The sequence below is a fragment of the Ambystoma mexicanum genome, chromosome 6q, assembly GCF_040938575.1.
Source record: "Ambystoma mexicanum isolate Mex_15411 chromosome 6q, UKY_AmexF1_1, whole genome shotgun sequence".
NCBI classification, from domain to species: Eukaryota; Metazoa; Chordata; class Amphibia; order Caudata; family Ambystomatidae; genus Ambystoma; species Ambystoma mexicanum.
Genome location: NC_090937.1, coordinates 404,373,187 through 404,389,928, shown reverse-complemented (window position 1 = coordinate 404,389,928; position 16,742 = coordinate 404,373,187). Strand labels below are relative to the sequence as shown.

Genomic DNA, 16,742 nt, shown 5'->3' with positions numbered 1-16,742 from the left:
TTGACCAGACAAGGAGGGTGCTGCGGTTCGTTGCCTAGGGTGTGGGTACGTCTATGGGGACTGCCAAATTCAAAACAACATTATGGCCCTGACTGGTAATCTCATTCCTGAAATGGCAGTTAAGATACACAACCACATTAACTTCTGGAGCGACAAGGAAACCCGTTGACATTCATGTTTGTCAGTGTGTTCCAAAGGGGGAGAGGAGATATTCAAAGTCTCTTTAAAGCACAGAGCTAAGTGACTTGGAAGTTTACAGTATGGGAAGCATCCAAGGCTTAATGGGCTCCCTCGTTTGACCTGAACAACGAGGACACCCTACCAGCCCCACGCCTGCAAGTCCTCAGAGCTTGAAAGGGGAAAGGGGAGGAATCAAAGTCTGTCTGGCTAACATCTACTGCGTGGTATTCCGCTAACGGCCTTTTTATGTTTACAGTGTGGGGGGAATAGTGGTGAGGGGCAGAAAACCAAGGCAGCGATGAGCATGTGTGCAGGGAGCCTGTGCTTGGCCATATTTAGCTTGCTCTTAGTGTGCACCTTGTTATCTGCACATTCGCTTTGTTGTTTTACTTGCTTCAGTGCCTCGGCGCTTAGTCTGGTCTGCATGCATGCATGGCCAATGTTTCCTTCCACAGCCATTGCCGTGCTTTGATTTCTATAATTAGGCACTTGGCGCTTCTTGAAGGGCGACTACAATGTGCTTAGATGTCCTCAACAATTAGCTACTTTTTTTTCTACTCGGGATAGAAACTCGAATTTTAGTTTCAATTCTAGTAACTTTGCCAAACAGGGTGTCACTTTGTCTCTGCTTGCAGCAACTTGTCAGCAAGCTGTAGATGGCGCCGAGCAGGACAGTGGGGTGGTTGCAAGGCACACATCCAAAAAACATGGCACAGATTAGCCATACAGGTGTCATCTGTTTTTGGAACACACTGCTCTTGGGCTTGATGTTCAACAAAGCATCCCAAGAGAGGAGCGGCGTTAGGGGTAACCCAACAGAAAAGTAGCACGATACCCAGAGTGAGAATTCAGAGCTCATCACAGAAGAGACAAGGAGGATGCAAAGGACAGCCACAACCACTTTGTACCACCATTACAAGCTTTGGTTTTCTCAAGTTTCAAAGTAAATAAGAATTTAGGAAGATATGGCTTAAAATGTGTTCAGAAAACAAAAATGTCAACGCATGCTCTTTTCCCACTAACAGAGCTAGATCTGCATGCCAACATCTTGCAGAGGGGCAAAATTCAAAAGTCATGTAAAATGGTAGGGTGGCCCACGAGGCTAAATAGATTGGATTAATTAAGCCAATCCTTGAACAGGTTTGGTATTGCCATTTTGGGGATAATCAAAGGGATAAGGGAGCCATGTGCGGAATCCCTAATATCTTTGATCACAAAGAAAATAAGGCACATCGACAGGGGTTATCTTTCGTAGACGCAGACATGTTTATGAAACAAATGCAAGTCCCTGCCAGGGAATCAGGGGCTTGCCAATCAATTGCCCCAGTTGAAGTTACACTAAAAATTGTTCAAGAAAAAAAATGAACGTGGTGTCATAGAATTTAAAAAGTTGCAATTTGTACTGCTCCTTATAATGGAACATTTCGTGGCAGGACGGGAGAGAGAGGCATAGGCACAGGAAGATAGTATATCAACTTTGTACACATGTAAGATAGCAAACCGAGTACTGGTACACAAGACACGCCACATGAAAGTCCCAACAGGGTAGCTTACACAGGGGAACTGCAAGATGTACTTCGTTTAAGAATCTTAGGCATTCCAGCTATAACTACATCCAAAGTAGTTACGATTGCCCCTCGACCTCATATAAGGAAGAGAGGCAAGGGCATCCTAGCCCTGCGTGTCCTTCACAAAAAGGTGCCGTCCGAAGGGCATTTCCCCTCGGGTTTGTTCCTGGTCGTGACTGGTGTGGCCAGTGTCTTGGTCTTGCTCAGCTACTCTATCTGCTATGATCGGCCCATTCTGGACACACTGTCTTCCTTCAGGCCGATCCAGCTCTGCCTTCTTGGCTGTCACTACCTTTTCATTAAGGCTATGTCCTTGTTTCATTCCATCTCAAGCATGCTGTCCCTCCTACAAATCAGAATTTTATTTGCATCACTTCTTTCATCATATTATTAATGCCGGCATTCATACCTACCCACTGGACATCGCATACCTCCACTCGCCCCTCATTATTACTGCAACCCTAACCATTGAAGATCTATTACTCTCAACTTTGGCACCTCTCCAATCTATATATCTTCTCAATGCATGCCCCATCTGCAATGAATCCCTTTCTCTTCTTGAAACGTTCTTCAATCTGATCTTTCGCTTCCTCCGTCTAACCGAGATCTGGATCTCTACCTACGATACCATCAATCCAGCTTCACTTACTACAGCCCTCTTGTTTTTCTCCCTCTACTCGTCAAGTTGGCAGGGGGAGATGGGACTGGAATACTCTTCAACTCTTCCTATACTACCATTCCCTCTCCCAGATCCTTGCATCATTAGATTCTCATTTCATTTCTGATTATCATCGCCCTCCTGGCACCCTCGATACCTTTTTTATGGATCATGCCTCATTCCTTTTGGTCCTAGGTCTCCTTTCATCTATGTATTTTCTTCTCTGAGACTTTATATTTTCCATCTATCACTCACTCTTCCTCTCTCCGTTCCTTGAATTAATGAAATCCTACAATTTCTTCCAGTATCCATCTCCCCTTCTCATTGTTCAGGCTCCTCTCTTCATCTGGTCTTCTCTTTTGCTCTCTTCTGCTGTCTCTTCTTGTCCCTTCTATTCCTCTGATCATTTTCTACTTTCCTTCCCTGTTCTACCCCCTACAACAATCATCTCCTCTAGTCCTAATTAAACATTCTTCCGTCATAATTTTCATCCTTTTGACACCTTTCTTTCTTCCCTCTTGTCCTATATTCCTTCCCCAGCCTCCTTTTCTTCTCTTCCTGTTAACTCTGGGCTTTCTAGTCTTAATGCTCTTCACCTTACCCTGGACTCCCTTCATCCTTTGCGACCATTCGGTCTGTCAGCCAAGCCTCTGCAACCTTGGCCTGACTGCAGAACTCTGCTCGCTCTGCTGCCCTGAATACGTATGCATGCAGAGCACCTCTGGAAAAAAACGAATTCTCCCTCCGACCTCACCTCTTTTTCTGCTAGTCACTCGCCTTTTAATTCTAATCTTGTGGCTGCTAAAAAACGCCCAATCTCATCATACATTCTCTTCTCACCCTCAGCACCGTTTTCATCTCCTTAACCTTATACTCTTTCCCCCTTTTCTTGACCCATCCATTTCTTCTTCACTCTCCCCTTTAGACTTTGCTAACCTCTTCATTTCTAAGGTTGAGCTTCAATGTTCTTCCTCTCTGTCTACTACCTCGATCTCTCCCTTTGTCCCACGCTCTCCTTTGTCTTCTTATTCCTCCTTCTCCTCTATTCCTGAATCTGATATAGCTTCCTATCTTGCTGGAGCACATCCTACTGTTTCACCTCTGGATACTTACTATCCCATCCCCTATTACTAGGCTTTTCCCTCTCCTGCATCCTTATCTTACTTCCCTTCTTGATCTTTCCCTCTCCCCTGCCACCCTCCTACTAAGAGTGCAGGGATCCTTCCTCTTCTGAAAAAACATTCCTTAGATACCTCTGCACATTAAAACTACCATCCTAGTTCTTTTCTTCCCTATCTTTCTAAAATCCTGGAATGTGTGGTCTATATTCAAGTCTTGTCTTATGTTGATCCCAACTCTCTTCTCCTTCAAACCCAATCTGGATTCCGGCCATTCCACAGAAAAAGCACTTCTTTCTATCACTCACTAATTCTCTCCTTTCTGTTACGTACTCTAAACTCTCACCTATTCTCATCCTACTTGATCTCTCAGCTGCTTTCGATATTGTGGACCACAGTACCCTCTTGTCCACTTTAAGTCCTTTGTGATTTTTAGGTACTGCTCTCTCTTGGTTCAAAAGTCTTACCCGTCTGTCAAGTCTTTCTCTGATTTTTGCGGTGTCTCAAACCCCCCTTCTTTTCCTCTTGTTCCAGTCTACCTCTAGGCTCTGTACTGGGTCCTCTTTTCTCGTTATAACATTTTCGCTTGGCTTCGATCATTTCTACATTCAAAATCTTATCACATTTGTATGCGGACGACTCCCACCTCTTAATCACATTCTCTTCACACCACTATATGACTGCCTTCTCTCGATTCAATCATGCATGCATTTCCACTTTCAACATCAAAAAGCATCCAAGGCCCACACCTATCAACTTTCCCACTGCCTGCCTCACTTGTATTTTCGCCTGTCTGTAATTTAGGAGTCTGGTTTGATTCATCCCACTTTATTTTCCACATATCTCAAATATTGCATGTTCCGTCACTTGAATTCGCAAAGCTGACCCAGTCACACTTGTAATGCTTCTAAACTTCTCGTCACCTTGATAGTCATTTTGCGTCTTCACTACTGTTCTCATCTTCTTCCTTACCATCTTGCTCCCTTGCCTTCCATCTTTAACTCAGCTATTCACACTCTTTGCCATTGCAACTATTCTTCATTGGTTACCTTTTGAATTTCACTTGCAGTTCACCTCCCTTTGTATCACTTAAATGTCTCCATTGTCTGCACCCCCTACTTTTGTTCTTTGGGCTCTTTCCATGTCCCTGCTAGATCTTTTAGATCTGAGCCTCAATTTATTTTGATCTATTCTCAAGCCCCCTTGTGCCCAATCCCGATTCCATTTTTTGGCTTCTTGCCCCCAAACTCTTTACTTCTGCAAATCAGATGGCTTTCTCTTTTTACACTATTTTCGATCCCACCTAAGAAAAAACGGTCTACTATACAATATGCTGTAATTTCCACAATAGTAGTTTATGCATTGCTTCCGAATACATGTTTGTACCGCTTACTGGCTTCGGTTTATCAGATGTTTTAGGTCACATCATTCGAAACATTACAGTGATCCATTTTGGAAAATAGGGCACATTCCTTGTGGTTTCTCGGTACTGGACGAGCCTCTCATTTGGATACCATAAAGAAAAATCCCAGGGCTTTCTTCTTTCTGTAACACTATTGGTCCTTGCCCAGTGGTCACAGAGAACTTGGGCCATATGAGGCTTACAGTCTATTGAGGTGACATAACCGGCAACCTGTCACACATGTTAAAGGCCCAAGTGAGGGCCCCCCAACATGGGCAGTGGTGCCTTTACCGACAGGGATGTCTTTCTGCCATAGGTTATATCAACATTAGCTTCCTGGAGCACCAAACCCTGGTGTTAAAGGCGCTTTTGAATCCATGCTATACTGCAGAAATCAGCTTTCCATGTTGAAGACCAGGTCTTTAAAATGCAAAAGCGACTTTAGCACTACGGAGCAGCTTCATGATTCCCCATGGTAAATTGAATATTTGGTTCGGCCAAAAGTGTAGTCTTTGCGGGAAGGTGCAGAGGAGTCCATGATCAGAAAAGGGGCGATGGACCCTGGATGAGCAGCACTCCCGCTGTTCAGTACTCAGGCTTGTACCTGTGAACACGGTCAGTATGTCGAGCTTCCCGATTAACCAGTGCCCCCCTCTAATAGAGTCGATATACAGCATGTGTTATGTTACTCAGCTTTCATACTGCAATACCGGTGTGGTTTTACAGCAAGAGGCTTACCCGACGTGTGGCCTATTTTGCTCCCACCAGAGGTTCTCCAGACCGTAGTCTGTGGAAGAATGAAAAGGTAATAGGAGGAGATAAGAGTGAAGGGGGATGAGAGGAGGAGTGGAGGGTGAACGGGATGAGAGGAGGTGGAAGAAAGGAGGGTGAAGAGGGATGAGAGGAGGGTGAAGGGCGAAGAGAGGAGGGTGAAGGGCGAAGAGAGGAGGGTGAAGGGCGAAGAGAGGAGGGGGAAGAGAGGAGGGTGAAGGGGGAAGAGAGGAGGGTGAAGGGGGAAGAGAAGAGGGTGAAGGGGGAGCAGAATTTTGACAATAATTGAATTGTATAACGTCCATAGAGGTAGAGGTTCTAAGCTGCACAGACAACAGAGCTAGGCCAATATGTGCCAGTTGTGATCTAACCGCCTCAGACACAGTTGGAAACCATGTGATCTAACCGCCTCAGACACAGTTGGAAACCATTTGCACAAATGTAAAATGTGGTACTTCCAGAGCCTTTACATTGTGGCTAAATCACCACTGTAGTGTAGCAGTTTCAGAGCACCTATAGGCTTATCAGAAATGTGGCAAACTGTGTCCTGGCCAGGGGTTTCCAGGCGATAATCTACAAGTAATAGGAAAAAGGGAGGGAATGAAGTAGAGAAAAGGGGCTAGCAAAGGACGAACAGAAGGTATGAACTAGCAGGTGAAGTAGAGGGGGGCAATCCATGGGAATGCTTGGTGAAGGATGCTCCATTAAGCCTGGAATGCAAAAGAACTGTGAAGAGGGTTAAAGAGTACATTCAAACGGGTCTGTAGTAAAAGCAGAATTTATTGAGGGCAGGTTTAATGTAGAATATTACAAATCATGGTGTATTGCTACATAATTAGACATGTGTTCAAATGACCCCTTAGCGGGTTTTGGCTTTCACTGCCCTGGAGTAGGTCATGATAGTAGAAGCTCTCAGGATTTCATACAATGACCACATGCAAATGCTACAGAAACCTGAAATGTTTTGGGAGCAAATAGCATGGAAATTAATTAACAGCTTTCACGGGACACATTAACTATTGCCATCAATGAGCACCTCGTTATTACCTGCGGCTGGGACATCATAGAGAAAGGTTCTGTGAGAGGATCCATGAGCGTTGCCATAGTGACTTAGCAGGTTTCCAAAGTCTAAGCACGTCCCTCGCTTTCGGGGGACCCTGGTTCAAGTCCTTGCAAGCCAGTCAGGCCTTAATCATGCTGGTGTGGGGGCCTGAAAGAAAAAGGGCATGTGTTAATACGTGCATACACATTGAAAAAGTGCTCAAATGAATGAAAAGCTGCAGTGAGGACGTACTACTATATTGTATACTTTTTCCACAGATGCATGCATCAAAAACCCTTCAGTCCCCCCCAAGTTAATGCAAAGACTGCAACCTCAAGATTTTCATTCCAACACACCACCAGGTGGTCAGAAGATATGATGGCAATCAGTCATTCGTCTTCAGTTTTCATGGTCTATAAAAAAAGGGACCCAAAATAATGCCTCGGGCTCTTTGGACTGTAGTTTTAAAGTGAAACAGGGAACAAGACAGAACAATTATCACACTCTGTCCTGAGGCTCTCCAGCCGGTTACTGTTGGTCTTAAAAGTAACATAACAGGCATTTAAACTGTGCCTTTTCCCACATGAGCGGTCCACTGTGGTGGAGTCTGAAAGGACGCTCAGTTGGAGAAGGTTTTCTTTAATTCGTTTTAGAGGAAATAAGGAAAACGAATGGTGTTGGGATCAGTGATTGAGTTCTTTAGATGGGTGGGGCGGCTAGCAAGACTGCTGCTACCAGTTAAGGGGATCACTGTTGGTTGTATGATGAATTCAGGATGTGCTCAAAGAGTCACAATGAATCCAGGAAGTTAGCCACCTCGCCCCAAGGGTAGCCAGGGACTAGGAAGGGAAGCCTGCTACGCTTGTCACCCCCTAAGGGAGAAGGTAAGTGGGATCCTTCTGGAGGCGATTCCCTCAGGGGACAGAGCCCTCCCGTAGGGATACATGTCAGCATCCCTGTTCCCTAACAAACCTTTATATGGAACCTAGGGACTAGGAGCACATACACCTTTTTGTAATGGCTGACTTGGCTTCTGACCTGACCATGTCTAATCCCCTGCACAAACCCGGGAGAAATGAGTGGCCCGATGGCCTGGAGTGTTTTTCCCCTAGGATGACTAATCACAAGAGGTACTCGACAGACACTGCAGAGTTTAATTGTTCCATAAGACCCATGGTGGTGTGGCCAGGAGGAAAGGGAGAATGCCAGAGTGAGCAGTGAGGCCCCAGACATATATCAAAGGAGTACAGCAAGATAAAGCTGCAGACCAGCTGAAGCAGACCAGAGAGGCTGAGAGACTGAGGAATCAGACCCGCGGCAGGTTAATGCAGAGCCCAGTTGAGACACTATGCTGACCGAGCTGCGTGACCGGAGACAACAAGCCTCTGCAGGTCAAAGCGGAGCACAGTAGGAGAGTGGCAAAAGAAAGAAGGAAAGCAATCTGAAGTAGGGGGGAAGAGGAGAAAGACCCCCGAGGAGGGGAGTTAAGAGATGCCCCACAGTGGGTAGAAAAGGAGAACTCCCCAGAGGGGAGAAAAGCAGAACAACCCAGTGTGGGAAGTGAAGCAGAAGACCCCAGAGTGGGGAGTGGAAATGTGAGGAGCCCCAGAGTGGGGAAGAGAGTGAGAGAACCTGTGGGTGGGAGAAGAGAAGAAAGGGACAGAATCCCAAAGACGGGAAGAGAGACAAAGAAGGAGGCCAGGACTCGAGAACTCTGGAAAAGAGTACAAACCATCAGGAACTGGCTATTATTTTGAACTTGAACTATGGGCACACAGGGTTACTAAATTAGACGCAGTCCTGTTTCTGACCTGCAACACAGTCCAATGCATTTTGGAGCTCAATTGTTTGGATGTGACGAAACTTTCTCAATCAGCAGACTATGGACAGATACCGGATTGCCAAGTTATATGTTGTTAATACATCTATGTTTCAGTTGTCTACGGCATGAAAGGATGCAGGGGATGGGTTAGGGAGGTGAGGGAATGTGAGCAGTGCACCCTGCGTGCAGCACCTGCAGTGCCACATTCACGCATTGTTCGCTCGGTGTAGATTTGTAAGCCTGAAGTGGGATTTGATTTGTAAGTTCTCAGTTGAGTCCCTGCTCTGTGACCCTCGCCCTGTAACGCCTCCGCCCTAAACTGCAGTTACCTCCTTCCATTAGAGGGGGCAGCATGGTGACCCCCTGAAGGAGTCCCTTTAGGACAAAAGAAGAGCTGTACAGATCCCTGCAGTTGACACGAGAAGCGGCAAATGAACGGGTTGTACAACTGGCCTCTCTTGTGGGTTGCAGGGGTGCTACAGCAGGGTCCAATGAGTGTGGTAGTGAGCACAATATAAGATTGCTACTGCATTTCGCGTTTTCCGTCTATAGACAACTATACAGGGATGCGTGCAGGTTTATTTCAGATGTGTATTGCGCTGTGTTAAGCATTATTTGCTAAGGGGAGCGTACGTTCAACTTTTCCATGGTTTCCTGCCATTGGCTACTGCCATGGGGGAAAGCTGTTTCTCCATGGATGGGTTCTCCTGAGGAAAATCTTCCCAGGGTCAGGGGACAATGCAGCTGTGCTACAGCTCCAAAAGACTCGTCTAGGACTGGATTATGTGTTCGGTTTAGGGGTCGTTCAGCTTTAAGACCTTCCAGCATGGGTGTGTTGTAACAATGCCAAAGGGAACAGGCGAGCAAATGCCCTTCTGCTTAATTTGTAGGCCATGAATGGGCTGGTTCAATAGGCAGGAAAGGTGGGAGCAACTAAATGAGTGTGGACTTTGAAGCGCATTAAACTCTGTGCAGCAATTGGTATCTTCAACCCAAATGGGTACCTCACTGTCATGCATCGTACTTGAGGGAAAACGAAGGCCAATCCAGGGCCTGGCTGTAGACCAGGGAAATAGAAAAGGGCCAGTCATGTCTCATGGTTACCAATTGTGAAACTATTCCATTTACTTCAACATTCAATTTGTTATGGCTTGTGTGCCTTACGAGCTACACAAATGAATAGAATAAAAAAAAGTATTTCACAACTTCAATAGAACTATGTAGTGGTTAAACATGTATATATATTTTTTTAAAGACACAATTGCAGAGCTTGCAAAAATTGTTTCTGGGAAACTGTGGGCCTCATTACAAGTACAGCTGAGTGGCTAAAAATACTGGTAATTCAGTGGAAATTCCGTCACCACACCACCATACTACAGGTTTGGTGGTAAGGTAGAGGATTTATCTCCAGTATAAAGCTGAAGATAAATTCTTCACCTTCCCAGATATAAATGTCTTATTGATTTTCTTATAAGTAACTTATCAGAATCTTATACGATCTTATGATAAGATAAGATATATGTTATTTATACCGCGCTTAATACCCAGAGGTTTCTAAGCGTGGACCAGGGGAGTTCCGTGTCGTCTTGCTTCCAAGGGGAGCACGATGCCCCTGAGCTATCCTCCCGAGCCAATCTCGGGATCTTCCACGAATCCTACTGCAAATCTATACGATTTTACTGAGTTCAATACATATTGGGTGTCAAATTCTTTTAAAGTTCTTAATATTTTTTTAAACACCCATCTGTTTCTCACACGTTTTTAAAACCTACTTAAAAGAATGTTAGAAGGCATTCATCTATGGGTTATACCACGGAAATCCCCATGGAGTGCTACGAGGGATCAGCACCACCCTACCACCACTTGCAATTCCAGCAATAAATCCCAGGACCAAGTGATGCGAATGGTAATGGAGTTTGTAGCAATTGGTGGATTTACCACCGAATTACCACCAAACTCGTAATGAGGCTCAGTGTCTCCATATACCAGTTAACCAAAGTGCCGGCACTATTTGCATTTGGTCTAACTGACGCCCTCTGGAAAAAACACGCTCTCATTAATCAAACACCAGAGAACCTGCCACACTATCTTTTAATCAAAGCAAACATGAAAGTTGAGAACATAACCAACATCTCATCTGCTCTTGCCACAACTCATTCACAGATTGTCTCCATTTGTACTTTGGGTGTGGCCAACATATTCAAGGCACGAGAGTTCAAGAAGTGGGGTCAGCTCGGGCCAAACCAACCATATCCGGTTTCAAGCCACAGGATCTCCTCAGAGTCCTCAAAGAGGAGGAAGTGTATATCCACGTAGAGTCACACTTCCCCCAGTGCATGTCTCCCTAAGATAGTACAGGCCCAACCCAAGAGGTTATTTTAAATCGCAGTCCAAGGGCTGACGAAACAGCTTCCCTCAGCAGCACAAACTGTACAATAATGAACACCATGGCACATTCTGCGTCACCTCATCTTCACCCCAGGCCCCACATGACACCCAGTCAGAGCCGTCCAGTTGCATCCTGTTCTCGTCGCTAGGCTTTTTTCTTACATCTCCAACATGACACGTAAGAGCAGAGGAAAATTCATCAAAATACTGAAAGTATGCTGAAATTGTAAAATCCTTTACAAAGATTAGGCGTGTGGAGGAGAGCTAGGCCAAAGGCCCAGTGTGGAGGCTTCCAAAAACATGCTTGGAATGTCATCGCTCTTCAAATCGAGTCAGCGCGACTCCTCCAGAGCACCGCAAATCACGTCTCTCAGTTCACGCGCTCCGTCAAAACCTGCACGCCAGGCGCCTCCATGTTACATGCATTTATTTTAATGTCCTTGGGAATTTTCTTTTTCCGTTCAACTAGTTGCACTTACAGAAAAAAAATTGTTTAACTGCAAACGCTCTGAGCAGTCCAGGACTCACTTGAAGCAGATAAAAGGGCTGGAGTAAACAGCACACTTAAGTCTCTGAGACAGCAAAATGGACTTTTGGTTTGGAATAGTGGCTCTGAGCGAAACAGGGAGCAATACTCTGCTTCTCCAGGGCGCAAGGAGTTTAGGTTTTCAGGATATCGAACATGAAAATTCATGGCATATTCAGTGGTCAAGAATAAAACCTGGCCCAGAGTTCCTCCCCTATAGTGGTGCAGAACACTTCTGCTGTGCAGCACATTTCAAAAGTGACAGCTGGTGAATTTTGTAATTGGAGGGGCATAAATATTTCCCACAAATATGACAGAGCGACCAGGCATAGCAAGGAAGCCCAAAAACAACGTGGGAGTTTGTGGGGTTTTCACACGTACCACCCTGGGAAATTGTTTAAAATATTGGGTTAAAATGGTGCAATATGCAGCACACTTTCTGTGAAAAACTGGATAGTAGAGTAACTCCAACCCAAATATGTGATAGATGCAAGGCCCCAACAGTGCACAGGAGCATTTCCTAATGGATTTTCATGCCGCCTTCTGCCCACAATATATGGCAGTATAAAAACTTTTTCACTCTGGCTGTGCCCTTAATTTCCATGCTGGCTGCACCAACATATACCAGAATTCCTTTATAATAAAATACTCGGGTTTGCTTTGCACATGATGGCAGTAATGATACTATAAGAAAACATGTCCACACTGGCCTGCCAATATATGTCAGTACCCCCACATAAGAACATCCTCCTGTGGACATTGCCTTTAAAACATCCAAGCCACTGTCAGAAGTAGCTAGACTGAATGCAACAAAATGGCAGTCTATCCACGTAATAACACATACCATGCTTGGTTTATCAGATATCTAACATAACAGGTCATGCCACAGCACGAAAGGGCTAGGCTTGCTAACCCAAACGGTCAGCCTAGTCAAGTTATAATACATACCATGCTTGCTTTCTAGGATAACCAGTAAAAATTGTCATGACACAGTAACCAGCACTTCCTGGTTACTGCTCATGTGCGCAGGAGCACCGATGACGTGATACCTACTCCGATTGTATGTGGAGGGAGGTGCAGAAGCACCCCCTCACAGATACAAACGTGCAGTACAGCAGCCAGCATTTCAAAAGGGCTATGCAAGGCCGAAGAAGTAAAACATGCCCTGCCTTGCATGGCCCATGGGGCATGTGCTGGGATACGAACTGTCAAAGGGAAATTTTGTTTCACTTTGACAGTTCAAGCTAGCCCAGGAAAGCTCCCTTAGCTGCAACAAGTAGCAGAGGGAGCGCTCGTGGGCTGGCACGGCTCATGCATGATGGTAGAGGATTCTGCTGGGTTGACCCTCCCTCGCCCATTATCAGCAAGCCGCCCACATGCAATTTCGAGACTGCCTCGAACTGTACCAAAGAAAAACAAAATGGGGGATAGGTATACATGCAGCCAATTTCGATGCAATCATTCATGATTGCATTCTTTTACCTGCGCAATACACACTGTCTGGCGTTGTTGCCTTCTTTCTCCTCAAGGATTAAACTTCAGCTTAATCCATTTTAAATAGCAACTGCCCACCAAGCAAAAAGGGTTTAAATGGTCTAAATATTGGAATCTTGTTTCAACTGGACTCGTCAACATTGTAGCAAATCGATCCAGTGTTTTTGGCCATCAACTGAACTGCTATGCAGTTGAGTCCAGGTGTTCTAGTTACTAAGTCCTGGTGTCTAGTAAATTCTACTGTTTCAGTTCTTTAACCAGTGGTTTCCCCAGTTTAGTTCTGCTTGGCCTGCGCAGATCAATGTCCAAAAACTCATATGCTGCATCTGAACACAGTAATATCCAGTAAGAGCCGATACACAAATTTCTGTTCGATGATCTAAAAAAAAAAAAAAAAAAAACAGCACCATTTTGTGTATTTTAGTGACCGACTTGCAAGGCGCCACTGTCATTGGCCATGTCTTGCTTTGCTTCAGACTGTAGTTGTACGTGCCTAGTTCACAATAGTGTACAGTGATCACGGGACTATATTTTGGTTGAGGTTTAAAAAGGCTTGTGGAGCAGAATTGAACTTGAGCACAAGGCCCTTGGGAAGATGTAAGCCACGCCTGGTGGTGGAGTAAGAAATGTTGCTGGTAAGGCCCTTCTGGTGCAACTTGATGCCACCTGCTCGTGTTCACCTGGTATGTATTGCTGTAGCATCATATTGCCAAGAGTGTCTTCCTCGGGAACTGCAAAGCCTGACCCCTGTGGCAATTATTTTGTCTTGCTTCCTGCCCCAACCACTGCTTTGGGAGTCACAAAGTGCACCGGATCATGAGGGCGAGTCTGAAGAAAGGGAGTGGATCTCTGATACTTCGTCTACTTTGGTGCATGCCTGAAACATCCCTATATATTCCGCATCTGGCTCATCAACCAGATGTGATGCAATAACACTGCTTTCGACTGGACTTAATGCTGTGTACTGAAGGGGATCCCACATTCAAGAAGGAGCTGCTCAAGCAAATTGATACCTAGCCTCATCACCTTTCAAAATTAGCAGAGGTTAAACGAGAACCATAAATATCACCCAAGCAGAAGGCATATGGGAAGACAAGAAGTCTCAGGTCAGCGCAGGGGCAATTCAAGGAGCAAGCAACAATGAGCGGAGTCGAGATGTAGAGAGACAGGTGGGAACAAAAATTAATTTAAAACAGAGTTATGATGATTTGCGAAATAAGCCTAACATTTGCGTTCGATTCCTTTCCTTTTCTCTACCCTATAGTTTTTTTTTCTATTGTGAATTTTACTTTTGTATCAAACAACTGAAAATGGGCCCAGACTTGCCAATTGGAGAGAAGAAAAAAAAAAAGAAAAAAAAAAATAGGTCTTACAATTTGTAAAAAATACAAGTGAGTATTGAGAGTTGTAGGTCACTTGCATCTATTTTGGGGTATCGTGGCCTGCCTGCTGTGACACGCTCAGCTTATAAGGAATAGAGTGTTGGGGCAGCAGGCAAAGATTGAGATTTGTCAGTTGTGGGGACTCTAGTGGGCCAAGTGATTGCTGCACCTTGCTCTCATTAATTCCCTTACGATGCCTCCAGGCAAGCTCTACGTTCGTTATTTCACTAGTGACATTGGCACCGGGGCCCCTTCTGTCTGAAACTCTGTGCCGCCTCACTAATCTTCTGGATCTATGTGCCTTTTTCCCGTTTCCTTGCAGCCGGAACATTGGTGCCAGGTAAGCCACTCAGCTGCTGCAGCCCCTCTGATCATTCATGGGCAAGGGGTGGCTCCATCGCCTGCTGTAGCCTTCTTGATGCAGGCCCTCCTCTGCACTCCCATAGCACTAACCCCAGTTGGATTGCACACCTCACAATGCATTATTTCCTAGCCATGTCACTGCTCCCCGCATCTCCACGCCATTACTGGGCGACCCTGGACACCACCATAGTCTCCATCTGCTCCTGGCTCAAATGGTCTTACTTCTTTGGGCCTAGGGCAGTGTGATTGTGAGGAAAACATGTAAGATTATATCTGCTCGGAGCTCAATTGCTCCAGCTGCCTAACAATAGGGGTGGGGGGGGGGGGTGGGGTGAGGGGGTGGGGGCAGTATTGTAGCAAGTTGGAGATCGGGGGGGGGGCAGCAAAGTACACCAAGTGCTGCCTCGGCTACAGTAATGTAGAAGATTATTATGTGAACCCATGACAGTGCATGCCAGTGACTGGCTCTTTTGTTTTGTGCATGGCAAATAACCCACCCCTGGGGGCACAACCTTCCTTCATGCTGCTCCCATGTTCCCTCCCTGCACACTCAAGCACGGGCTACTATGTATCGTGAGCAGTGCATCCTGGTCCCTCTGTGCGCATTGCCCTGCGCAGTCTCTTAGCGTCCTTCTTCCCCTCCTCCAGAAATGCCATGCTTGCTCACCCTCCCGCATTTGGACCCACCTGCTAAGTACCTACATCGTCCCAGTGTTCTACCCATTGGTTGGAAGTGGGGGAAGGCAGAATTCTTCACATACATGAAGGCCACCAATAACAAACATACCACTCAGGAGAAATGTGCCATCCTCATGCAAACGATGGGCTCAAAAGGGTCAGGCGCTTTGTCGACAGCTACTGTGCATATTCGTCACCCCCACAAGTCACTCCTTCCAACATTTGGGTGTGATGATTGTAAAGATTCTATTTGTTGATCTATGCAATTGCCTTGCACCCCTCAAAGGTGAACACTACAATGAAGAGACACCAGTTCAACACCAGAAAACAGCCTCCCATGGAAGAGCATACAGACTTCCATGGAAGAGTATGACACAGCTCTTCAAAACATTGCCATGACCCGGAAATGTGGATATTCTGGATGAAATTATTGGAGATCAGTTGATGGTGTAGGGTAATTGTGATTAGAGGTTAACCAAAACCGCTATAAGGACATCATGTTGACTAAAACAGTAGGTCCATAAGTTTGAGCACAGCTATTAACAAGGAAAAGAAACAGCAACCAAACTCGGTATGTGCCCTTAACTCCACCAGAAGGTGTGACAAAATAGAGGGAGGAGATACCCATCACGACACACCACAATAATAAAAAAGCAAAAGAACGAGGTGAACAGGATCAGTGTTACAGACACATACACAAACTCAAGTAAGTGTCCAACCTGGGGCTGCAAATGTTTGGTCTGTGGCAAAATGAACAATTTCTCCCAAGTGTGTCAACAGGACAGGCAATGGCCAAGGGGACCAACGAGGCCTGTTTAGATGCTCAGTAAAAGGATATTCCAGAAGACAGAGCAACAAGACAGACTGTGGACTCTCAGCAGATTCCTTGCCTTGGGTGGACTGCAGGAGGATGAAGGGCTTCCCAGATCCGTGGTGCCAGCAGCTATGGCTAAGAAATTAAATGTCCCTGCTGGAGGATTCTGGATGCCTATAAAACGTTATCCCTGTCCAGCCTTACAAGGAGAAATGGCAGGCTGAAATTGTGTAGCTTTCTCCAAAGACCAGTTCTTCCACTGCATGCACCGGCCATTTCATTGAAAACATTGCAGCATCCAGGAAGTTGAGTACACTCTGCAAAATACTGGTCACTACGCAATGTCCCAAAGTTCCGAGACGGAAACAGCAAAATTCCACATCACTCTCCACCCATATTTAACTCAAATATGTGTGGGTAGGGGACAATCTCCAAGCGGCAGCCCAGAATCATGCTGGACTGGTCAAACAATTTATGGCATGTGGAAATTACAAAGAATAAAATAGAGGAAATGACGAGAGGTGTTTCGATAGGTA

The 16,742-nt window shown here is 45.6% G+C and overlaps 1 protein-coding gene across 2 annotated transcripts in view; it reads right to left on the bottom strand.

Annotated features, from left to right (window-relative positions):
* LPAR1 (lysophosphatidic acid receptor 1) overlaps positions 1–16,742 on the bottom strand; it is a 294,717-nt gene that overhangs the window by 138,357 nt on the left and 139,618 nt on the right. For both annotated transcript variants that reach the window (XM_069630904.1, XM_069630905.1), the window contains one exon: positions 6,745–6,907. In XM_069630904.1, the coding sequence (XP_069487005.1) occupies positions 6,745–6,801 (57 nt within the window). In that variant the 5' untranslated portion in view covers positions 6,802–6,907. The remainder of the gene's footprint in view (positions 1–6,744; positions 6,908–16,742) is intronic.